The sequence below is a fragment of the Epinephelus moara genome, chromosome 17 (assembly GCF_006386435.1).
Source record: "Epinephelus moara isolate mb chromosome 17, YSFRI_EMoa_1.0, whole genome shotgun sequence".
Taxonomy (NCBI): domain Eukaryota; kingdom Metazoa; phylum Chordata; class Actinopteri; order Perciformes; family Serranidae; genus Epinephelus; species Epinephelus moara.
Genome location: NC_065522.1, coordinates 14075818 through 14100417, shown reverse-complemented (window position 1 = coordinate 14100417; position 24600 = coordinate 14075818). Strand labels below are relative to the sequence as shown.

Below are 24600 nucleotides of genomic sequence, written 5' to 3'. Positions count from 1 at the left end.
TACACATTAACACTGCAGTTTCCCACCATACAGTCTATGGTTGTTATTTGTGGACAGAGCCAGGCTAACACCGTTATGCTAAAAATAAACTTACCATACCCTGGCTGTAGCTTCATACTGTATTTAGCATACAGGCATGAGAGTGGCATCTCATCTAACTATATTTCAAAAAATATTGAAAATTCCTTCAAAGAGGTCAACACCTTATGTTTAGTATTTATTTTCTTTCTACTGTTACTACATTATGAGTTGCCTCATACCTGCATCTATGTTCCTCCGCACTGCTTTCCCAGCCTGAGTCAATATATAACCCAGGTCCACCGCCTGCCGTAGAGAAACACACCACCTCTTTCACATGCATGCCACACCGCACATGTCAGGTAATCTGTCTCTTGCTTTTTGTCTCTCTCATTTCTGTTGCATCAGCTATCCATCACAGTTAATCTTTGCTGCATTATCTCTCCCTGCCTCCTCTTTCTTTCTGCCCCTCACACTGTTAGCTGAGTCTTTCATTTTCACTGCATCTTTGACTTTGATATACACATAATGTATGTATTGATGGAAAATAAAGACGAACTAGAGTTGGAGGTTCCTTCTGGGAGAAAAAGAACCAGGAGTTTATTTTAATATCCAGATATCCTATCCTATTTTCTATCAGAGTAATCTAAATGTAACAATGACATGACCCACAATGATGTGTTTAATCAAAAGGGTTTGCAAATGGTAAAATCAATTTTGTCACCGGCAGTGGAAAGTATTTTAGACACCTCCTGTACTGAAGGTGTGTATTGCTGTCATTCAGTGCACATGCAGACAAGATTCCTAATGCAATTTCACCATGGGGGTTATTGAAATTTCAGAGCTATATTTTATAAAGTAACTCATCAAGTAAACAATAAAAAAGCAAAAAGGGAAATCATTCGTACCTGTGTGACTAGACGGCTGTCAAAACATGCTCAAGACTGCTTCTACCTATGACATGTAGGAAGAAGACATCTTTTCAATAAAGTCTATGGTATTGAGCTGCAGCGTCCCTGAAAATTCATAAAAATGGACTGAATAGTTTGAAAAATATTATTTTGATTGGATGATCCCTCTAACTGCTGCAGGCAGGTCAGTAATGCTGCTTTTAAATGCAGCCACTGGGGTCCACCTAGAGAGTATAATAGCGTATCCATGCTGGCTCCCTTTAAGTTTCAAATCCTTCTCTTGTAAGCAGTGAATAATCTCAAGGTAGCCTGGAGGAATCTTTGAAACATTTTGTTAAAGTATTTCAGAGAAAGAGACTTTGCTCTGATTTTTTTTTTGATGTAGAGGAATGGCTGTCCTCAAGGAAGCCGCTTGCTTTAATGGTTACTCATTTAAATAAAACCTGAGGTGCCTCTGTCCTCCACACACTCCTCCTTTTTTTTCTCCCGGATGGCCTCCGATTCCATTCTGTCAGAAGGGCTCAGCCATCACATTAAATATTTGTCATGTTGTCAGCTTGTTGGTCCTGTGTGTTGCTTTTAGAGGCCGCCCCTGCCCTTTCCGCAGCTAAATAGCCAGCGTGAGTTGAGTCTTCGCTGCACTAATCAAACCTACTTAGCACCTGCCCTCCCTCAGGTTAGAAAGCTACCCTGTGTCTGCCTGCTTGTGTATGGGTGTGTCCTTCACTTGACCCCTTGACTTTTTGAAATTGTGTCAATAATGAGCTGCATGACATGCGTGAAGAATGAAAGAAAGCATTTGTGTGTCTGTGTGGAGTCTTGGTTTAATTATTCATTATCAGTCTGCATGCAGGTTTACCACATTAGGGCATTTCAGTGTCAAGATAGCCATGTGTTGCACTAAAACAAGGGCTGCGCAATATATCATACTGTCATTGCGATTTCAATTTGCGCAATAAACACACTGCAAAAGACTATGACATTGCACTCAGGGATCTTTTTTGGTTAATTGAAACAAAATGCACTTTAAACTGTAGCTGTCATTCTTTTTTTATTTGTGCCTTTTTTTGGTCAGTTCACAATTTATTCAGTATATCTCAAGAATGCCTTGAGGGAACCCTTCTTCAAATTTGGCACTCAAAGATGACTTGATTAGAATTTGATGGTCAAAAGTCAAAGGTCAAAGTCACTGTGAATTCAACTGCCTCTTCGTGAAGGCAATCTCTCAAAATGGCCATTAGGGGATTCCTTAAATTTGGCATAAATGTCCATTTGGACTCAATGATGAACTGATCGGATTTTGGTGGTCAAAGTTACTGTGATCTTTCATCTGTCTAACTCTTGTGAACACAATATCTTAAGAAGGCCTTGAGGGGATTTCCTCATGTTTGGCACAAACGTCCACTTGAACTCAAAGATGAACTGATTTGAATTTGATGGCCAAAAATTCAAAGGTCAAGGTCACTGTGACCTAAACTGCCTCATTTTCGTGAAGGCAATATCTCATGATGGCCATGAGGGAATTCCTCAAATTTGGCACAAACGTCCATTTGGACTTTAGATTTTGATGGTCAAAGTTACTATGACCTTGCATTTGTCTAGTGCTCAGGAATAGGATATCTTAAAGGGATAGTGCACCCAAAAATGAAAATTCAGCCATTATCTACTCACCCATATGCCGATGGAGGCTCAGGTGAAGTTTTAGAGTCCTCACAACACTTGCGGAGATCCAAGGGGAGAGGGGGTAGCAACAAAACTCCACCTAATGGAGGCTTACGGCGCCCCAGGTTCAAACGTCCAAAAACACATAATTGAAACCACAAAATATCTCCATACTGCTCGTCCATTCAAATAATGTTTTTCCAAACAATTTTTTATGTAGGGGCTTCAGGACACCTGGATCACTACGGACGAGCAGTATGGAGATATTTTGTGGTTTCAATTATATGTCTTTGGATGTTTGAATCTGGGGCGCTGCAAGCTTCCATTAGGTGGCTGAATTTTCATTTTTGGGTTCACTATCCCTTTAAGAGGACCTTGAGGGGATTTCCTCAAACTTGGCACAAACCTCCACTTGGACGATGAAGTGGTTTGAATTTGTTGGTCAAAGGTCACGGTAACTGTGACCTCACACTTTTTTTTTTTTCTTTTTTTTTTCCCCAAGAAGACATTCGCTAATTATTTGATAAATTTGATACAAATGTCTAGTAGAATAAAATGATTGAGTTATGACGTTATATCCAAAATGTCAAAGGTCAACTTCACTGTGACATCAAATGTTCTGTAGTAACACCAACATCAAATCAAACATCAAACAAACAAACATCAAATGTTCTTTAGTCACACTTTTGTCGTCATTCTTCAACATCATATCTCTGGAACAGAAGGGGAGATTTTTGGTCTGACACTGAATTGGTTACACTTATCTTGGGTACAGATGTTACGTGTATAGACATTCCATATTTTAGAATATGTAGCTTCTTTGAAGCAACATCCATATTTGAACTGTTGTCAACTGTCAAGGCTTTATACAAGTCTGGACAGACATGGATCTGAAACTGCAACTTGACTGGTTTGCGAAGGCATACAACTGCAAGGCGGTAATTCTTGTATTTCAATTCAACAAGTTATTGGCTATATCTCAGCAGTATACTGAAAGTAGCAGAAGAATTAGTACACTTTAAATCTGTTTATTTTAAGTAATACTGTTATTGCAATATGCAACATTATCATGTACTGCATATCTTCCTCATATTGTGCAGCCAAGTTATATAACGTGACCTTTATTTCCCTTTATGGTAAACCTCTGCTGTCAGACATGAAAATTATTATCCTAAACTTTATGTCCTACTTGTGTGTGTGACTATTTTGAATCTATACTTTTCCCTCATCTGTTAACATATGCTGCCTTATTTATATCTCTCCTTCTGTGCTTTGCTGCGTCCTTCTGTCGCACCAAACAAGAAGTTAAATCACAGTCGAGGCTTTTACTATAAGTGCATTTTATTTTCCTCCTGTCCGCGGCTTTGAGGGGCCCAATTTCTCCCAATTATCCCTCAAACATTGTCCTGAGTGTCTCGCTGCCAACGTAAAGAAGACAAGTTGATAAGACAGTCGGCACTCAACACAAATACTATTATGTGAAGAACTGTAAACTGCAATATCTTTCTTTCTTTTTTTTTTTTTTAAATGCCAGACTTTCTGGCAAAACCTTTTATGCTCGATCATTGGGAAGAAATGGTCAAGCTTGGATAGACATGTAGCGCTGGATTGGCTTTTTCACTCAACACATCAATGTTTTGGCGTGGCTGAGTGTGTTTGTGTGCTTTCCTGTTGCTCTGAGTCTGGTTTTGCCAAGCTTCAAGTTTGCTTAAGAAAATAAGTTTTTCTTTATTTAAGAAATGTGAGCTTTTTTCAGTAGTAGCATTTATAAACATTGTTTTTCATGATACAGCATATGGTCCTGATTTTAGTCATGCAGGACACTCGTAACTTTGTATGAACTTATTAATAATAATGGAATTACAATGTGATATAGTATCATGCACTGTATGATGACATTGAAGTGAATGTTATAAATTTGCTCTCCATACGTGACACAAATTAATTTGAAATTCCTTATTGTGAGTGTGTGATGTAGAGTGGAGTGATTTACCTTCATGTCTGTCTCATACACTGCAGTCATCAGTAACAGACTCCAGTGAGGACAGAGCTGCAGCTATGACAAGGGACAGCAAGGACAAGGTTGGTGTTTGCAATTACCCTCCACTGACAACTCCTATCTTTTTTATATATGTTTGCTCCACATTCAACTGTAGGAAAGTAATGCTCACTGCACTAGAGACCAGGTTTGAAATACTAAACGTAGATGTGTTCAACTTTTCATCGTGAACTCAATATGTTGTCAAACGCAACACTGGCGTATGCCTGTCAATAGATAGAGGTGTCTGTCAGAAATGTGCTGTCTTCTAAAGTTGTTGCCCTTTGTCTCTTCTCTGTAGGAGGGTTACAGTCACAGTAGACTTTTCCTCCGCCTCTCCCCAACTAACCCTTTCACTCCTACCCCGTTTAAGGTTTGTGGGTCTCTGTGTTGTGCTTTCCACTCTCCCCTTTCTGCCTATGCTTGTACAGATGTGTTGATGTACCACAATGCACTTTGTGTGTTGAATATATTCCAACATGCTGTACATGCATACACTCAAACACGTCCTAACATCTCCTCCATCTGAATTCCTTGTGCAGTTTGTGAAATCAGAATGTTTTGTCCTTTCTGTGTTTTGATTTTAGCCATTTCCTTTTAAAATTGGTACTCACTTTAATGGATCACAGCGTGATATCTTGTTTGTACACAGATTTTGCTTTTAAACAAGAATTAAAATAATTAAAAGTATGATGTGTTGATCTAGTTTTCAGGTAAGTGCACATCTCATGGGTGAATACTTGATTTGAAGTACTAATTTAATAAGTAATTACAGCATAGACTGTATATAAAGATGGACAACATGACAGATCCCTAAAGGTGGAGCCAAATATCTCAAACGCCTCCTGGTAGCTGGCTGCACTATGGGTCGTAAAACCCACCCCTTCCATGTTACTGACGTGTTAGGTAGTTGTCAAGCTAATATACGTAATTTTTTTCTGATAACTTTGGTTTTAATTTGTTTTTTGATGCTATAAAAAGGGGGTTCAGTGACATGATTGTACGCCAATTGGTGCGCTTGTGATCAGTGGCGCTGTTCACAATTGGTTGGATGGGTGTATGGGTGGGAACTCGATACCGCTGACATCACTACGGTGCAGACTCTGGCTCCAAATGACATCACAAGCGCAAGATGGCAGTAGCTGTATCCAGGATATTTTGGCTTCATTTTTGCACAGTGGTAGGAGGTGACGTGGCATCCATCTTTATATACAGTCACTGTATCACAGCAGTAATAAATGGCAATTAAATGTAGCATTTCTGACTCAGTAAGCATAATTTTACTATATATTATAAGGCTGTAGCTTTAGTAGGCTGATTATACTAATGCTGATTTGAGCCTGTGGCATCTATGGAGCCACATCACATTATCATTTCTCAGCCTAAAACTAACAAATCCTGCCACAATGGATGAAGCTGTTATGCAAACCAAGCATATGGCTTCAACAGCGCTCACGAGCCTTCTTCTCTCTGTAAACCTCATACAAGTTGATTCAGACTGAAGTGCAAAGATGAAACCTTCTCCTTTCTCTTTACCTTTCGCTAATAAACTATTTTCCAACTCCATCTGCGGCGTGACAGCCGGTGAAGCGTGAAGCGGCAAAGGCATCTCCCACCAGTGCTGTCCTCCCCCTGCCAGTGGTGCCCCATGTGGGAGAGACTGATACAGACACGCTGACAGAGATTCCTGGCAGACCTGCTGAGGCAGAGGAAGAGGTGGAGGAGGAGGAGGAGGAGGAGGCGGAGGATGAGTTTGGATACAACTGGAGTGAGTTCAGTTTGTCTTTTTTCTCGGGTTATAATTATATATTCTGTTAGGAACAACAATACAATTGCCTGTTTTGTTAATTTTTTTGTAACTGGTTTATTTTATTTAACACTGGCCTATCCTAAGTAAATCCTGGTTTGTGTGAATCATTGGTGTGAATATAGAGACATACACTCACTTACACAGAATCACTTGATGGAGAAAGAAAGCATATTCTGACATTCTTTGGCATGCTTTATCACCTAACTGCCACTAGAGGTCCTCCAAGGTACATTTTGTTTTTTGACTACTTATAAATTAATCTAGAGTGCAATAAAAGAGTACTGATTCACATGCTTGAGGTGGTTGTACCTCAGCAAAACTTGAAGGACTCAATGTCCCAATTAAGCTATTAACATCCTGCAGATGCTTTAATGTCAACTGTAGGATGAAGTCGAAGCTTCAAGGAGAACAGGTCACAGCCAGTCGCATTCAACTCAGGCAACAAGCATAAAGGACAGACTTCCAGCCTCCAAACACCTGGGACTGTGGTGAATGTGTGTGTGTGAGAGAGTGCTCCTATCCTGCGGGGATAAGATTGATGAGGGTAGGCCCGGGGAGGTGAGTTGTGGAGATTAGTACAGGACTGATGGTCCAACAGTGGCAGGGAGCCCAGAACAACAGGAGCCCATTGGTCTGAACAGGGGCTATCTAACACACCAGAGACAGGAGAGGTGGAGAGAGAGAGATGGGGCTGGAGTGAGAAGGGGAGGGATAACAATGGGCACAAGATTGAGACAAAGAGATAGAAACTCAGCTGTCTGACATTTGGAACTTTTACTTTTTGTGCCACTCACAGACTTTTTGTCTCACCCAGTCCTAACACCTGCCTTCTTCATTTGAGCAACACGACACAAACTGATACGGAGGCCCAGGCTCAAGATGTATTTGGCACTATTCAGCAGTATTGTCAGCTTACATCTGTCTGCCACGACTTCTCCTGCCTCTTTCAGAGAACATAATCCAGCGATATGGCAGCCTGCCGGGTGTCCTACACATGATTGAGCTGGAGAAAGGCAAGACAGGACTGGGCCTCAGCCTGGCGGGGAACAGGGACCGCTCTCGCATGAGTGTGTTCGTGGTGGGAATAGACCCCAACGGGGCGGCCAACAGGGACGGACGTATGGTGGTGGGGGATGAGCTGCTGGAGGTAAGATGTGTATTGATTTTGGCTCTAAACTCTTGTGGGTTCATAAACAAAGTTAGCTGGATATGTGACTCCCTAAAGTTATAGAATTTAAACCTAACTGTTTTATGTTTTTGGTCGTGTTTTGTGACATATTTCTTTTGGGGGAAAAAGTGTGTTTAATTTAATATTTTTGTATCCTGTCAGATCAACGGGCAAGTCCTTTACGGCCACAGTCACCAGAATGCATCCTCCATAATCAAGAGCTCTCCATCTAAAGTCAAAATCATCTTTGTCAGGTATGAAAACACTTCTTCTTCCTTTTGAAGCCTCTATGAATAAATTTCCATGGCAACAGCAACTGCATTTCATTGCCGGACTGCATATAATGAAAACTGACCTGAAAAAGTTCAAGTCTAGTGTAATGTTATTCAAAATTCAATAGAGGGAGCCATTGTAATTCAACAGAGGGATGCACTTGAAGGTGAAGTACTGCCATCCATATTCAGTGGTTACTAACAGACTCGTGCACATCAGACAAGAAGAAGCATGTTTATTAGCTGAAACCACAGTTTTTTCAGTCATTTATTAATTTTGTATGCATTTGTCAAAGTGTATGTAAAAAGGGGTTTTAAAACCACAAAATCAAGGTAACATTTGACTACAGGAGTTCGCCAAATCTGCACTACATACTAGTTCTAAACAGGTTTTGTCCATGTGATGTGGACAGTTAAGTATGCCAGTATGCACACCATCAAGTGCGGTCCACAGCCCTCAGAAACATTTTGCGCTGCCCCTAAACATCACACCAAATGCATGCATTATATTGTAATCATCCACTGTCCTTATGAAAACTTACAGTCAGTACACTAAGCACAAGCATCTGTCTAAACAGGAATGACAACTTGCAAAAAGCTGGTGGTTGTATGGCAAACACTGGCACCTTGCAAGTGTCATGGCAATTATGCTGTTTCATCAGTCCTAGTGCTGCTGGTAAAAGTTCTCATTTCAGTGGACAATTTTGCAGTTTAATGTGGAACTGAGATTACCTGTGTGGCCCTCAATCACTTGCTAAATTGGCTCACTAAATTGGCAATCAATCATCAAAACTTTGAGAATGTATACTATTCTCCCACAATGCAATGCACAAAGGAAATGGAAAAGCTCCTAATAGCTGCAAATAATTAAAACTAGTATTGACGGTGGTGAAAAAGCTCCCAAAACACCTAGAATATATATTTAAAAAATAAATATTACTTTTTTTAAAAAAAAAAAAAAACAGCAAATGCTTACTTCTTATACACTAAACACAAAAACAGTAGGGGAGAACAGGGTTGGCTGTTACTTTTGTCACTCATTTGAATCCCTCAAAGACTGTTTCCTCAGTAGACTCCCTTTTTGATGTCAAGCTTATCTCACCTAGGACCACTTTAGTCAAAGAAAACCTTTTTTCCATTTGCCGTATTATATTTGGCGGTATGGCTCTGTTCTGGGGCCTCTCTGCCTTTCCTAGGCCTATGCAGAAAGCCCAAGGCAGAGAGAGCAAGCCTCCCTGCCCTTCCATGTGCCTACATGGAAAGCCTAATGCAGGGAGAGCAGCAGCAAAGACCCCCCAGAAACAAAACAGAGCAGCGTCAGTGACAGGCAGAAATGATATTGATAAGTCAGACACAACGAGGAGGAGCTGGGGTGGAGGCGGGTTGCAAAACAGCTTGCAGAGGAAGCAGCAACAGTAGGCAGGCCAGAGCAGTTTAAGTAGGGTGCCCTGAATGTGATTTGCCAATTAAAAAGAGCAATGCATGTGATTACTGCCAGAGTATGTGAAAAGTATCCCCAGCTAGGATTCTCTGCTAACGACCAATCTAACAACCACATGTCGTGGCCCTACTGAGAAAAAACTAACCTGTAGCTCTCTCTTTTTACTTTTTAGTTATGGTTATAATGTCTTTTTATAAACCCACTGTGTGAAAGCCTAGAAGAGAAACACACAAAAGATGGCTATTTACATTTTTACAAAAACACTGAAAGTCATCTCACCTCAGTGTCAAGTGTCTTACTCCTGAAATGACTTTGTAGGTGAACTCTGACCCCAATTCTGAATAATTCAATACCAACAGTTTGTAGTAGCACCCTCTTGGGAAGGAGACGTGATAAATGTGACAACCAACCCTGTCTCCCCTATCCTATCAAGATTAGTATGGCGTGTAAATGCTATTGAGCTCAGTATGCAGTATGGAATTGTGACATAGCAGCTGGAATATTGGCACAGAAGACCAAGTCAGACACATTTGACCCTTGACCCTTCCTCAAACAGCCCTTGCCAAGATCACACTACTTAACCTTCTACTTAACTCACATCCCTTTCCTGACCCCTCCCCCCTGAAAGAGACACTGTGATCAGCCCACGTAAATCATGGCTCCGCTGTCACGAAGCAGAGGAGCGACGATTTACGTGAGTTATGACTCTTTGGAACAGGAACACGGAGGCGCTGAACCAGATGGCTGTGGGACCTGTGAGAGAACCCGAGGGAGACACAGTGGAGCCCCACGCTGAGGTACGTCTGCGCTCGTGGCCACACACGTAACACGAGTCGCACACATGCACAAACGCTACGCCAGAAAAACTTTTTGGGGAGTGACATTCCAGCTCAATAACAAGCTATTAAAACTCACACCCAAACCATTATTAGTACTTTGACTCTACCCTTGTGTAATTAGGTTTTTACACTGTGTCATGCTACTGAATTGTTTACATGTATGTTTGCTCCTAAAAGTCTTTTTGTGTGGTCCTGGAGTTCCCAACCTCCCATGCCTGTGTGCAACTCCCAAGACAACCAGAAACCACAATCACACTCGGCACTGTACTCCTACTAACCAACAGACACGAACACAAGTTTGTTTACTTCATATTGTACCAACTATTACTACTGTTTCCTCACAGATAGAAACAACTGCTGCTAACGGCGACGCCGAAACGTCAAAATATGTGCATCACAGCATAAAGCTGAAGGTGAGATACACTGGACCACCCAATACACATGCATAGGACAACCCTGTTCCTTTCGAATACCAAAATAAAGATAATAATAGAGAGGAAGTCTTGGAAGCAACGCCATAATGAGGAAGGTAGACACAAAAAAGTTAATGGAGTATGACAGAGAAAGAGAAAGGGAGCACATAGGAGCAGTCGAGTCTGACAAGCTGCCAGGGAAGAGAAAAGAGACAGAAAATTGTCAAATAAAAACAGCGCTTAAACAATTCAACACGTGAATGGGAGAAGAGCAGTTCCAAAGGGACATAAAGGCTCAGTTCACCCAATAATAAAAAGAGGAACAGATTTTTACCCCTTGTGGTGTCTATTTTATAGCCTGGAGATGTTTTCAGGTTTATCTGCCAAACTTTTAACGTGTCAAGCATTGACAAATATCCCTACCAGTGAAAAGTTCCTACTAAAAACTGCTCTACAGTAAAGTGATCGGATTCTTGAGAGATTGTTTTAAATGTCATTCTTTGACCACCAATAACAGCAACCTTTCAGCTCCGTCATATTACAAAGATCTCACTGTAAGGATATCTCAAAACCATCCATCCATCCATTTTCATCCGCTTATCCAAGGCCAGGTCGCAGGGTCAGCAGGCCAAGCAAAGCGCCCCAGACATCCCTCTCTCTAGCAACTCTTTCCAGCCCCTCCTGGGGGACCCCAAGGCGTTCCCAGGTCAGATGAGATATGTAATCACTCCAGCGCGTTCTGGGTCTGCCCCGGGGCCTCCTACCAGTGGCCCGTGCCCCAAACATCCTGATCAGATGCCCGAACCACCTCAACTGACCCCTTTCGACAACGAAGGAGCAGCGGCTATACTCTGAGCTCCCTCTCGATGTCCGAGCCCCTTATCCTATCTCTAAGGCTGAGTCCAGCCACCCCATGGAGGAAACTCATTTTGGCAGCTTGTATCTCATTCTTTTGGTCACTACCCAGAGCTCATGACCATAGGTGAGGGTTGGGATGTAGATGGAGCTCATGACCATAGGTGAGGGTTGGGATGTAGATGGACCAGTAAATCGAAAGCTTCGCCTTCCAGATCAGCTCCCTCTGTATCTCAAAACCTTACCCGTTAAACTGAAAACATCATCACCACATACAACAAGAGATCATTTGTGATTCCAGTGAACTGACCCTTTAAGAAAATACCCCACTAGGAACAAAAGATCAGAGGTGTGATGGATCTAAGGTGAAGCTGGGGCTTATTATCTTTCTGGAAACAACTGTCATCAGTAATACTGGTTTTTGGTAACTGGTGGTGCTCTTTTATTACACAGTAGCACATGTTAAAGCTATATCTGTCAGTCTGCATGCTATGTTCGGATGCACCGTACCAAAAGGTACCAATTTAAATCCCATCTATGCGCTTGCTTCAATAGGAGGACGGAGGACTTGGCATCTCCTTTGTGGAGGGGAACACTGAGACTGGAGTTGAGATTCAGAGTATATCTGAAGTGAAAGGACACACGGGCAAAGTATGCACTGTATTATATACTGCAGCTAATGGTTTGTGTAAATTATAAAGTTGGTTGCTAACAAAACTGTGATCTGCTGTGTGCAGGAGTGCTGCATGAAACCAGGGGACAAACTGTTAGCTGTGAATGGTGAATCAGTGCTCGGCTACACTGTGAAAAAGGTACAGTGTCACTGCAATCATCATATGATGTCTCATATAAAGACAAGTATCTGCCTAAGTTTTCTTCTTTGTAAGAATTACGTAGAAAGCAACACTAGTCACGATGTAAAGCTGGAGTCTGATTAGTAATCCTACTGTGTTTTAGGTCAATTCTCTACTGAGAAAAGCCAAAGGTCCAGTGAAGCTAACGTTCTCTACAAATGAGACCCACTCCTCCTTCTCCTTTCCCCAGTCATCCAGCCAAGATGGGGACTGCTCGGATGACGCCCTTGCCAGCCTACCTAGCATGCCTGTTGCTGCCACAGCTACCCTGAGTCAACCAGAGCCGGACGCAGTTGCTGGTAAGACCATTTAAAGACGTTTTACTTCTTATTCAGGAAGATAAACAATGGATCAATCGGCTTACTCTATGCTTCCTCTGTTTTAGGTCCAAGCCGCTCATCCACCCCTTCCACTCTGGCCTGTGACCCTGCGACCTGTCCCATCATCCCCGGCTGTGAGACCACCATTGACATCTCCAAGGGCCGCACGGGCTTGGGGCTCAGCATCGTGGGAGGCTGTGACACCCTGCTGGTAGGGACTGAAAATAATATGGACTACAGTCTGCTAATGAGGCTGTATCTGACTTTTCTATAACTCATTTAACGATACAAATAAGGTTATTAAATAAGTATTTGCACTTTTTACAATCTGAAATATACTTTAATCTTGTAATAACTTTAAAAAGTTACATGACTGTACTTTAAAGTTACCAACCAACGTGCCACCCACTGAGAATCTTTGGTGGTGGTGCGACCCAGGTTGGAAATAGCCATGGCGGCTCAGGAATGTAGGAAATGATGTTGTCACAGCCTTCCTCCTCCTCCCGTCCTCTCCTCGGCCCATCTATTCTGTCTGCTCAGTCAGGCTTGGGGGAGCAGCTCTTTGTCTGGCCTCGGCCGCAGCAGACAATATCCAGCCCAGGAATGTAACCTCTGAACCCCAAATGACACTCACACTGGAGCGCAGAGAAAGCACACTGGAAGTCAGGGAACGTACACTCACAGAATGAGAATCCAAAATAACGTCAGTCTGCTGTCAAATGCAAAATTTTTTAAATTGTTCTCTCCTTTAATACAGTCTGTATTTTTCCTCCGCTATTTGCTGTCCTGTTTCCCTCTCATTTCCTCCAAATAAATCATCACGTCTCTCATTTCGTCTCTGTCAGTTCCCGTTCACCTTCTCCTCCTGCTCTGGACTTATTTACTGTCTTTTTTCTCCGTCTCTCCAGGGGGCCATCATTATCCATGAAGTTTATGAAGAAGGGGCAGCCTCGAAAGATGGCAGGCTTTGGGCAGGAGACCAAATCCTAGAGGTGCGGTGCAGTATAATGAGCATCTCGCATGACCTAGATTAAAAAGAGGCTGAACGCATTGCAATAACTGAGACGTGGCTGCCTGAGGAGACATAACATCAAAGCTTTGGCTCCCAGGTTCAGTCGAGTATCAAACAGTGTGATAAATATGTTGATATATGTCTCACATATATAAAAGTTATATCATTATCTGGCAACAAAACACTCAAACCAAAAGACTTATTGCTGTTTGTGAGTGATTCCCAGAAAAAAAGTGAGAGGAAAGCACCAACTAGTATGAACCCTGTACGTATTACGTGGAGAGTAAGTTAAGTATCCCAGCTCAACTTGGATTTGCCCTCCATCTGACCTCATACTTTGTCACAGAGGGAGGGCAGGGGTGGAGCCCAGGAGTTTTGTTATGGTAGCTCAAATCAGTAGACCTGAATCAGAGGCACACATGCATGCACGCACACATACACACACCCTTATGACTTAATTGCCCTCTGCTATTCATTTCTGTCCCCGAGCCAAGCCGTTGTGTTTAGAAAACAGGGTCAGAGAGGAAAAGTGAAAAGAGCGGTTTCCCAGTCCACAGCAATGCTATTAGCTGCGATGGGAAAAATCCTTTGCATGTCCATGGCAGAAGCTAATGGGCTATTTCCCCCACTTTAATGTGGTAAAAGAAGTTTCGACATCAACTGACCACTCAAGGGTCTCACAGACTTTTGTGGGAAGGCTGCTTCCCTCTAGTTAGATTTTAGTGTTGTAATATTTTTATATTATGATCCAGTGTTCAGATAGCTCAGCAGTTTGGGTTTCTAAAGAAGAAATGTGATCTCAGTGGGTAGGGGAAAATTCTGCTTTAGCGTTAAATTAGGCTGTTAGCACTTTTTACAGCCCTCTGCTGCATTCATTTTATATCAGAGACGGAAGGAAAGGGCTTTGCTGTTTTGCAGAATGCCCTAAAATGGAAATTGGCCCAAACATTTCTGTTTTTATACATTTAAAATGAACCTCAGATAAAGTGTATACTAACCTCCTTCTCTCTCGTCACAGGTGAACGGCATCGACCTGCGCGCAGCCAGTCATGACGAAGCCATCAATGTGCTGCGGCAGACACCGCAGAGAGTGCGTCTGACGGTCTTCAGGGACGAGACGCAGTACAAGGAGGAAGATCTGTGGGACTCGTTCACTGTGGAGCTTCACAAGCAGCCTGGCCAGGGCCTAGGCCTGAGCATCGTAGGGAGGAGGTGACAGACATTTGTTATTAGTAGTACTGCATAATGTTAAGCATGGAATTTATTATTACGCTGCTTTTGGAGGTCACAAAAAAAAGGTAGCATATTAGGAAGCTTGGTAAACCCTCATGTACAATTAATAGTACAAGTAGAAATAAATAGCTCAGGCATTAGAGCAAATAAACCCCAAAAGTGGGACTACAGATATAAATAACTAGATATAGAATGGTATCGGTAATATAATCAATAGCAAATAATCTGAGAGTCAGCACAGTTTGACAGTAACTGTATGATCTTTTTTTTTTAATGCAGATCACGGGATCAGAGGTAATCATTTTTAAAAGGCTTGTATATTTAGACAGGGTGTAGTATATAGAGAGTTAGATGATAGAGAGCTTATTCACACTTAAAACACAGCAGGCTTAAAAAAAGAGTTTTGAGATCTTCCAATAGATAATAAATCGCCAACTGTATAGTCATGACTTGCTACCCTGTATTTGTTTTTGGGCCTTGTGCTTATGGAGCCCTCAACACAACTAGGTGTAATTAAAATAGTAAAGTATTATATTTGGTGTTAACCTGTAGATATTAGGGGTGGGATTATTACGTATCGTATCGTATTATTACGATGCAAATATGTTGCGATGAGCTGAGTATTGAGATAAAATATGGTGCGATATATTGTGATTTATTACCTTTTTCAACTCTGAATTATGTCCCCAAAGGAAAACTCCGTTTTACCTAACAAAATAAAGTCTTCAGTCTGTTTATCTCATTTAAGCCATTTTTTTTACAACAGAAAACTGTATCTGTAGGACTGAAAAAGCAACTGATTATATTTTTCTAGTAGGCTGACTAAAGTTTTCTTTGAATTTTAATATTAATAATTCATATAATTAAAAAAATCAATACTTGGCACGATACAATATTGCCACACAAAAATGTTGCGATACTATGCTGTATCGATTCTTCGACTCATTCTCATAAACACAGTATCTCAGAAACACCTTCACGATTTTTAATTTGTTTTTGTTTTTTAAATTTGGCACAAATGTCCACTTGGACTCAAGGATGAGCTGATTAGAATTTGGTGGTTTAAGGTCTAAGGTCAAGGTCACTGTGACCTCACATGACATGTTTTTGGCCATAACTCACACTCAACAGTCAACATACACTAATTATGACAAAATTTCACAAAATAACTAATAGTGTAAAATAATTAAGTGATGACATTCTATATCAAAAAGGTCAAAGGTCAGCTTCACTGGGACATTATGATATTCCGGAAAAAAACACTTTTCTGGCCATTATTCAACATCGTAATTCTGGAAGAGGAGGGGAGACCTTTGGTCAGATTGAATTGGTGACACTAATTTTGGGTTTCCACCTTTAGAGATCGTCTGTGCCGCCGGGGGGAAGATATATGCGAGGCATTCATGTTTTCACAGACATGGATGCAAACTGTAACTGCAACTTGACTGGTTTGCACCAGGCATAGCTAATTCTTCTTTTTTTTTTTTATTTATTTATTTATTTTTTTAGCATCAGTAAAAATAAAATAAGCACAATAGAAAAAAAACACTCTGTACTGTCACACTTAACTGTGAAAAATCACAACAAAATGATGTCTATAAATCTTATTTTATGGTTGAATAATTGTTTATTTGCCTGGCTGGGCGGCTCATTTCTAGCGGCACTAGTAGTGATCATGACTGCGGTGTGTTGCCAGTGACTGTTGGCTGTATCTGGGAATGTTGCTGCTTTTTGTTCCCATTAGACCCGTGACTGAAGATTTACAAGTCTTACAAGGAACGTGGGCTGACAAATTGTAGCCCGTCTTACATAAACTTAACTCAGGCTTCTATTCTCGATGGAGCATTTATGGGTTAAGACTCATGTGGGACAAGGTCTGCTGGTCCACATGCTGACAGTTTTTAACAGTCAGGTGTGTAGAGAGTGGTGATTGATCTCACCTCTGGGATAACCCTCAGGAATGGCTGCAGACCACACGTGCATATGCACTGCTGATTGTATGTGTGTATAAGTGTTTGGGTTTGTCCAAGTGTGCAAATGTTTGTGCATTACAAAAAAGAAAAATACAAAATTCAGTAACATCCGAGCCAGCTGCAGGGTAAAAGTTGGGGTCATGGGTTGAACAGCTTGGACAGCAGTATGTAGATCAACTTTAAATGCAGTTGTAAATCTTTGCCTCTGTCAGAGCGGTTTTGCTGCACAAGTGGAAAAAACAACTGCAAAGTTCAGGAGGATGGAAAAGGCAGCAACATAACAGACAACCTAAAATCCTGGGCTAAAACGGAAAGTGCAAGCTAGCAGTTAGTGGTGAGGAGCTGTGACAGCCAAGTGTCTCTGGCACTGGGGATTGTATGATCAAGTTGCCTTGCTTCACAGCTTCTGCTCGTGGTAGTTTTATCCACGTGGAGATTTGCACTTCGGATATGCAAGGCCAACAGCGGAGATGTGCTTTTTGGAAACACACAGGTCTCTGCAGTTAACTTAATTTCCCAGAGGTCAGTGCTCAGAGCTAGCGCAGATTTTGGGACTGTTAGCTTTAGACAAACAAGGGCATGCTGTATTTTCCTGTGACAATACCAAATGGTTCGTGAAAGGATGTTTTTAAGCTTGGGTTTACCACTCACTGCTTTTTTGGCAGATAATAGAGCCTCAAAACCTAAACTGGGTCAAAAGGAGGGAAAGCCTTGGAGAGGCTGAGGAGGGACAAGCAGGTGGCAGTCGCTATAGCTGGCTGTGGTAGGTGTAGACACCCGTCAGTCAAGCAAACAAGCCTCAACACATGCCTCTCATAAAGGCTTCATATCTCCTTAGCATCTTTTTGGTGAAGGATGATTCTTAGAACTCTCGCCAATACACTTTTTAGAGGACATGAAGTAAGTGTGAGTCAGGTGAAGTCATTAAAAGAAGTGTTTTCCAAGCTTCTCACTTTTGTGTCTGACTGCAACATGTTCACAGTAAGCATACGCTGGATTCGAGATGGAAAACACATCTTTTGAGGGCACCGTTGGGGGGTAAACACACTCTTTGCTATTAAGTATTCCATCTTAGCAGCTGTTTGTCTGCCGCTTCCCAAGGAGCACAAGCCACATTTGTGCAGAGGTCCACTGGAAAAATGTGAAAGTGCTGAATCAAAAGAAGTCAGCAGTGTGATACAGTCAAGGTGAACTGCTATTTCACGGTTATTTCTTTCAACTGTCCTACCAGGAATGACACGGGAGTGTTTGTGTCCGACATTGTGAAAGGAGGTTTGGTTGACACTGATGGCCGACTCATGCAGGGCGACCAGATCCTGTCAGTCAATGGTGAGGATGTCAGGTCGACTACACAGGAGGCCGTGGCTGCACTACTCAAGGTACATCTATCGCACTGGCCCTCAGAAGGACATAGTTAGTGAATGGCACATCTGCTTTAAACTGCCTTGGATGACTATATTAAAAATAACGTACCTTGTGTTTTAGTGCTGCGTGGGGCCTATAAAAATGGAAGTAGGGAGGTTTAAGGCAGGCCCCTTCCACTCGGAAAGAAGGCTGTCTCAAAGTAGTCAGGTACTGTGATTTCACATCTTTGAAAGATAACATTTAAAGGGATAGATCAGATCTTTTGAAGTGGGGTTGTATTAGGTACTTACTCATAGTCAGTGTATTACCTGCAGTAAATGTCAGTCGGCATGCCCCCAGTTTGGAGAGGTACCACCACATAAGCTAAGGTACTGCTTAGGAGGGTCAGCAACAAAATGTATTTTAGCCATCTATAAAATTCAATATCACTTTAAGTGTATGCTATATTTAGAATATTTGCAGCTCTTCACCTTGCCATCTGACAACGATTTCCGACGGGGAACTGAAGCTGTTATGTCGCTCTCCTCAAAGCCAGACTCCATTGAGAAAACTAGTAATTTAACATCACTGAACACAGGAGCTGCTGGGCTACTGCTGCCTCGATCGGTGAGTTTGTTTGTGTTATTCTGTGACTTTGGCATTTAAAGTTGTCAGATCAGATTCACCAAAGTCACACAATAACATGTACAAACTAACTGATCGTGGCAGTGGTAGCCCAGCAGCTCCTGTGTTCAGGGAGCTAAAATTACTCATTTTCTCAATGGAGTTTGGTGGCTTTGACAAGAGCATTGATGGGGAACTGAAGCTGTTAATGGCTTCCCTGCCAGTAAGGGCTGTCTGCAGCAATGTAAAGCAGTGAAAATATTTTCAATATAGCATACACTTAAACTGTAACTGATTTTTTTGGGTGGCTAAAATGCGTTTTGATTCTGCCTCTCTCTACAGCAGTGCATTCTTTAGCTTTCGTGTCAGTACTCCTGCCGTTTTCTCAAACTAGGGGCGTGCCAAGCAACATCTCCTGTATGTAATACCCTGAATATGGATAAGTACCTCATACAACCCCACTTTGAAAAATCCAAACTATCCCTTTAATGTCTCATTGAAAATACACTGACAAATCAACAAAACAAAGGAAGAACCGACACTGAATGTCTTTGTTTCAGATGAGTGAATCAGGCAGCACCAAGGTGGCCTCTCAGTCATGCTTGGACTCTGGGAACCTTCCCAGTGATCCCGAAAAACGAAGTAGGAGTCCTGATGGTAAGTGATATTAATTCATAACAACACACACACACACAAAAAAAAAAATTGGTGGCCAAAGCATTGTATAATTTTGCACGTCTTTACAGCTCCGGAGCAGCAGGACACCAGAACAGTTGAGTTCACGAAAGGTCCCAATGATTCTTTGGGGATCAGTATAGCAGGGGGTGTGGGCAGCCCTTTGGGTGATATCCCCATCTTTATCGCCATGATGAATCCTGTCGGCCTGGCCGCTCACACCCAGAAGCTCAAGGTACCAGATTTACACCTCCCTCTCAGTAACCTTTACTCAGCGACCAGCAGAATACAAAACTAAGAATTTGCATGCCAGTAATTCTTGTGTGGGATTTAATGTGAATCTTAATTATGTACGGCGATCGTATTCCCACTCACTTTACTCAGTTTGTGGCTCCCAAAGGTCAAGAGCCGACAGCCTTAAGCAGTGACCTTCGCAGTTAAATGACAGAGAAACTGACAATTGTAGCTCTGTGTGACACAGACCGGAGGAGGACAATAGCCATTGCAAACACAGATAATAAATCTCCCACTCCTACATTCAGATCAGTGAGCCAACATAAGAGCTCATTGAAATGAATAGGGGCAAATCTTGAATAGTATATTCATGCTGCTTTATCTTTTTTCAGCCAGAGTGAGAGATGAGAACGCAACATAATGAAATTACTCAACTGAATAGTTTTGCTTTTGTGTGGCGTGGTGAATTAAATTTTCAAATAGTATCAGCCACATCCTGGTATCATGCTGAGACTTCTGTCAAGTAACACTGAAATCATAGAAATCACATAACAGCACTTCTGCACGGTTCTAAAAAGCGGTACCCTTGTTGTGATACATATTCATACCAGTTTTAGGGAATAAGAAAACATTTGAGTGTTCATTCTACAAAATAGGTCACAGAGCAAAGTTTTGTCATATTTCCATTGTTGTTAACATTGTTTCCAACCCAAACACTGATGTGTCATAAACATGGAAAAAACAGCTTCACTGCTGAATGTGCCAAGTTATTTTTTTCCCCTCTCATGCATCCTTTTAAATTGTGCTAAACTCTCACTTTTCCAGATCGGGGACCGCATTGTCAGTATCTGTGGGACCTCTGCTGAAGGCATGACCCACTCACAGGCTGTCACTCTGCTCAAGAACGCCACAGGCACAATACAGCTGCAGGTCTCAAACCACACACACACACACACACACACACACACACACACACTTGTTCTCTCACCCTCTCTGCTCTAATTAGATAAACCTACAGACACAGTTAGATAATCTCCAGTTAAATACGTTCTTTATTCTTTATCTGCGTACAAAGTTTCCACCTGAAAAGAACAGTCGAAAGCTACGAGCGGCAGACTTTGAAGTACTATAAAACTCTCTCATGCAGCACTGCCACTATGCTATCAGTCTTTATCTTGCAAGTCTGTCAATAAAAAAATAAAGTGTGTATATGTTTTAATGCGTCTGTAGGTGGTAGCGGGCGGCGACACCACCGTGACGGGTCCCTCTCAGGAGCAGGCAGCTGCAAGTCTGACACCCAGCTGCATCTTCCAGGATGACCTTGGGTATGAACTAGTTATTACACAGGAAGACGATTTTGCTATGTTGTAATAGCAGGTGCAACCAAACTGTCTTTCTGAACTGTATCCATGTTTCCATCAGCCCACCTCAGTATAAGACTATAAATCTTGAAAGAGGACCAGACGGACTGGGTTTCAGTATAGTTGGAGGGTATGGCAGCCCCCATGGAGACTTGCCCATCTATGTTAAAACTGTTTTTGGAAAGGTAATTGGCAAATTTCTTCATTTAACATTTGCAGAATTAACAAATTGCCTGGTGTTAATGAAACTCTATTTGCACATGTTCAGGGAGCAGCAGCAGAGGATGGACGCCTGAAGCGAGGGGACCAGATAATGGCGGTTAACGGGCAGACCCTGGAGGGCGTCACTCATGAAGAAGCTGTCGGCATCCTGAAGAGGACCAAAGGAACTGTCACGCTCACTGTGCTTTCATAGACTCACAATTGCACAAATTTATCTTCACTACTTTTCCAAAACTTCTTATCACACGCAAAGTTAATCCACTTCTATAACGACAAACTTTAAAATAGCAACACACCTCGCAGGTGTGATGTCATGTCTAGCAGTAGAAGTCGAACCCGCAATATTTCGCAACTGGAAGATTGTGTGAATGTCAGCAGATGTTCATCTGTGAAAATATGCACACTGAAATAGGAACAACTATTTACTGATAATCATGAAGAAGTTTATTGCTCAATGTAACTTTGAACACTGTGATGCACGGAAGTCTGCAGTAAGTAGACTCATGTATGTCGTGATAACTAAAGCTAAAAGAGCTTTTCACTGTCACCTCAATTGCTCTCAAAATAATATGTAGAGTAGAAATGAAGTATGAATTTATAGTTTGCCATACAGTTTTAATTTGTTGTTACATGAATCTCCAAGAGGTTGTAAATAGTAGGATAGTATGATGTGTTCACACCAAATGTTAAGCAAGTTTTTCGTGCAGCGACATCACATACAAACTTAATGCAGAAACATGAATAGACAGGAGTTTGTGCTGGGCAACGCAAATGACGTGATGAGAACATGCAAAATTTGGGTATTTGCACAAGCTGAAATTTTTAAACTTACACAAGAAATTTGTGTGATGCAATGATGCAAAAGCCTACTAGGGGTGAGATCTTGTTGAAATTTTCCTGACATGAAATGGAGAACAAACTTATTGTTGCCGTCTGTTGGCACCCACTCTACCACTCAATGTCAGAACCTTACAGAGACAGAAGAGAGCTTGAAGATAAAGTGGGATTTATACTTGTGTGTCAGCTCTATGCAGAGCTTATGCCATTGTAAGCATTTATACTTTCTATGATGTGCTGTAAAGTTTAGTTGATTCAAAACACACATTAAACATGGCTTAATAGAGACAATTTCAAACACAAGTACACAAATCAGCTTCACTATAACTCGCAGCATTCACAGACAAAGCACTTGTCTTTATCTGGACACATTTCCCCCACAAATACAACATGCTAATGTTTTTAGCTGAAGCCTATGGTATTTTACATTGTATAAATTAGCCTAGTGGCTAGCGGACTTTTCCCATGGGAAGCCAGGGACAACAGCAACATTTAACAATGGTAACGTTACAAAGTTTGGCTCCATTACAACTCTCAAGGTTCACCAACAAAACAACTGTCTTATACTAAATGCGCTTTCCAAACAAATGTACCATGCTAACATTACTAGCACAATCCTATGGCTTGACAAGCGGAGATTTCCTCTAGTCATATGAAGCCAGGATAAATCACACACAAGACTTAAAATGCTACTTCTGTGGAGGCTTCATTGTATTCACACATTTATTGTTTCTTATCTGTGAAAGCAAAGTAAATAAAAGTTTCGTTTCGACTGAGGGAAATGGTTTCAGCTTACAAAAATAGACAGGAGGTCTGCCTCGCTGTGACGTGTAGTTACATTTCTGGGGAGATTCACATCGTAGGATACGGCATAGGTACTGTGTCTACGTCAACGCAGACCTACGCCGTAGTTACGGAGTTGATTTGACTCGAAAGTATAAATCCTGCTGAAGTGAGTGAAGCCGTGGGACTACTCATGCTAATGCTCTAAGTAGCCTAATTAGAGTTGTTTCGTGATTGTTCAACTATTGGTTTTACTTAACTACGAACCAAGTTAGCCGTTAGCTGCCTTCCCCAGTTAGTAGCACAAATGTTAGCACAACTCTTGAGGGCGAATTTGCCATTTGTGAAACAGCCCAAAAAACACTTCAGCAGCCATATTCAGGGAGTAGTGTGAGGTGAAACTTTGCTTTGTGTTTTGTGTGAACACATCATTAGCTATCTCATCTGACTTATATTCCATTGCTCTGGATTGAAGTATTCACTGAACATAGTGATTCAAGTATTTTGCGGTTTCCTGTATTGAAATGAATGGACTATAAGATCATTATTTACACAAGTATTTTACAACAGAGAGAACCCTAGAGCAATATCAGAATATTTCTACAGAGGAGAGGCCTATTTTTCAAGGTTCTTTACAGTCTGGGGTCCACTTATAGGGGTGACCTCCCAATAAATTCAGAGCATGAAACAGCATGAAAACACCCGTGAGGCAATTAACAGATTAGCAGAATTTAGCTAATGGCTATATTAGCTGATAATAGCATTATTCGTCTTTTATGTTGCACTGCTGTTGGCAATTCATCATGCTGATTTTCCTAAAAGGTTGATGCTACTGTAACTGGTGTTAATCAACTTATCATGAAGTCACTGTTGTTTTAGCAGAAGTGGCCAATAGAGCATTTTGAAATGCTGCTGGCCAGAAGTCTGATATTGTAAATACACAGAAAGATGTGAAATCCTTAAACGAAGAAGCGTGCTTTGAGTGCACATTTGACAAGATGAGGAACTGTGTGTGCGTGAGTGTGTGTGTGTGTGTGTGTGTGACCAACTCACTGAAATATAGTGCTGCTAAAGCCGATATGTAAGGTATTATGTCAGTATTCGGATTTTTTTTTTTTTAAGTATTAATTAATGTGCACAGAAAAGCAAACGACCTGCTATCTATGTTGGAGTGGATAAGTGGTTCTTCTGAAGTGTTTAACTTGTCAAATGATTATATAAAGGACCTGAGCTCATATCAACCTTACTGTTTACCCAAAACAAAGTCATGGAGTGTGTAGTTTCTGAAGCCATTAGGCATGTGTTGTGTGGTCTAGTTTATGGGGGAGTTGTCTGTTCTCTGTCTTATCACCTTAAATATGTGTCTCTAGCACTGTCAGTGTGACAGTATTGAATCTATTCACACTGAATTAAATAAAAGTGACCTTTGGATTCAATCGCCTTTGCATTTTCATAAATAAATCCACCCAGAAAACTCTGCAGAGTGACGATAAACTTAAATATAAAAATATAATGTTATTAAATGAATAATAGCCGAGCATGAAACGTAGGGCAGCTCTCCAAGTGCGCTAGCTGTTACTCAATCTAACTGCTCCTCACTGAACACTTGGGTTATTGTACAGTATATACATCACATCTGCCATACATCACATGAATACATTTTCCAGCCAGGTGATAAAAGCAATTCACTGTTGCAGGAGG

The 24600-nt window shown here is 41.5% G+C and overlaps 1 protein-coding gene across 6 annotated transcripts in view; it reads left to right on the top strand.

Moving 5' to 3' along the window:
* LOC126403943 (multiple PDZ domain protein) overlaps window positions 1-24335 on the top strand; it is a 59481-nt gene extending 35146 nt beyond the window's left edge. For 4 of the 6 annotated variants that reach the window (XM_050066811.1, XM_050066810.1, XM_050066807.1 and 1 more), the window contains 21 exons: window positions 1513-1605; window positions 4611-4673; window positions 6211-6397; window positions 7390-7586; window positions 7770-7861; window positions 10039-10117; window positions 10504-10572; window positions 11983-12078; window positions 12165-12239; window positions 12385-12580; window positions 12667-12812; window positions 13510-13593; window positions 14632-14825; window positions 18051-18198; window positions 18305-18391; window positions 19348-19444; window positions 19534-19697; window positions 20522-20626; window positions 20927-21021; window positions 21119-21242; window positions 21326-24335. In XM_050066811.1, the coding sequence (XP_049922768.1) occupies window positions 1513-1605; window positions 4611-4673; window positions 6211-6397; window positions 7390-7586; window positions 7770-7861; window positions 10039-10117; window positions 10504-10572; window positions 11983-12078; window positions 12165-12239; window positions 12385-12580; window positions 12667-12812; window positions 13510-13593; window positions 14632-14825; window positions 18051-18198; window positions 18305-18391; window positions 19348-19444; window positions 19534-19697; window positions 20522-20626; window positions 20927-21021; window positions 21119-21242; window positions 21326-21472 (2538 nt within the window). In that variant the 3' untranslated portion in view covers window positions 21473-24335. The remainder of the gene's footprint in view (window positions 1-1512; window positions 1606-4610; window positions 4674-6210; window positions 6398-7389; window positions 7587-7769; window positions 7862-10038; window positions 10118-10503; window positions 10573-11982; window positions 12079-12164; window positions 12240-12384; window positions 12581-12666; window positions 12813-13509; window positions 13594-14631; window positions 14826-18050; window positions 18199-18304; window positions 18392-19347; window positions 19445-19533; window positions 19698-20521; window positions 20627-20926; window positions 21022-21118; window positions 21243-21325) is intronic. The other 2 variants (XM_050066808.1, XM_050066809.1) reach the window with 2 other exon arrangements.
* The last annotated feature ends 265 nt before the right edge of the window (window positions 24336-24600 follow it).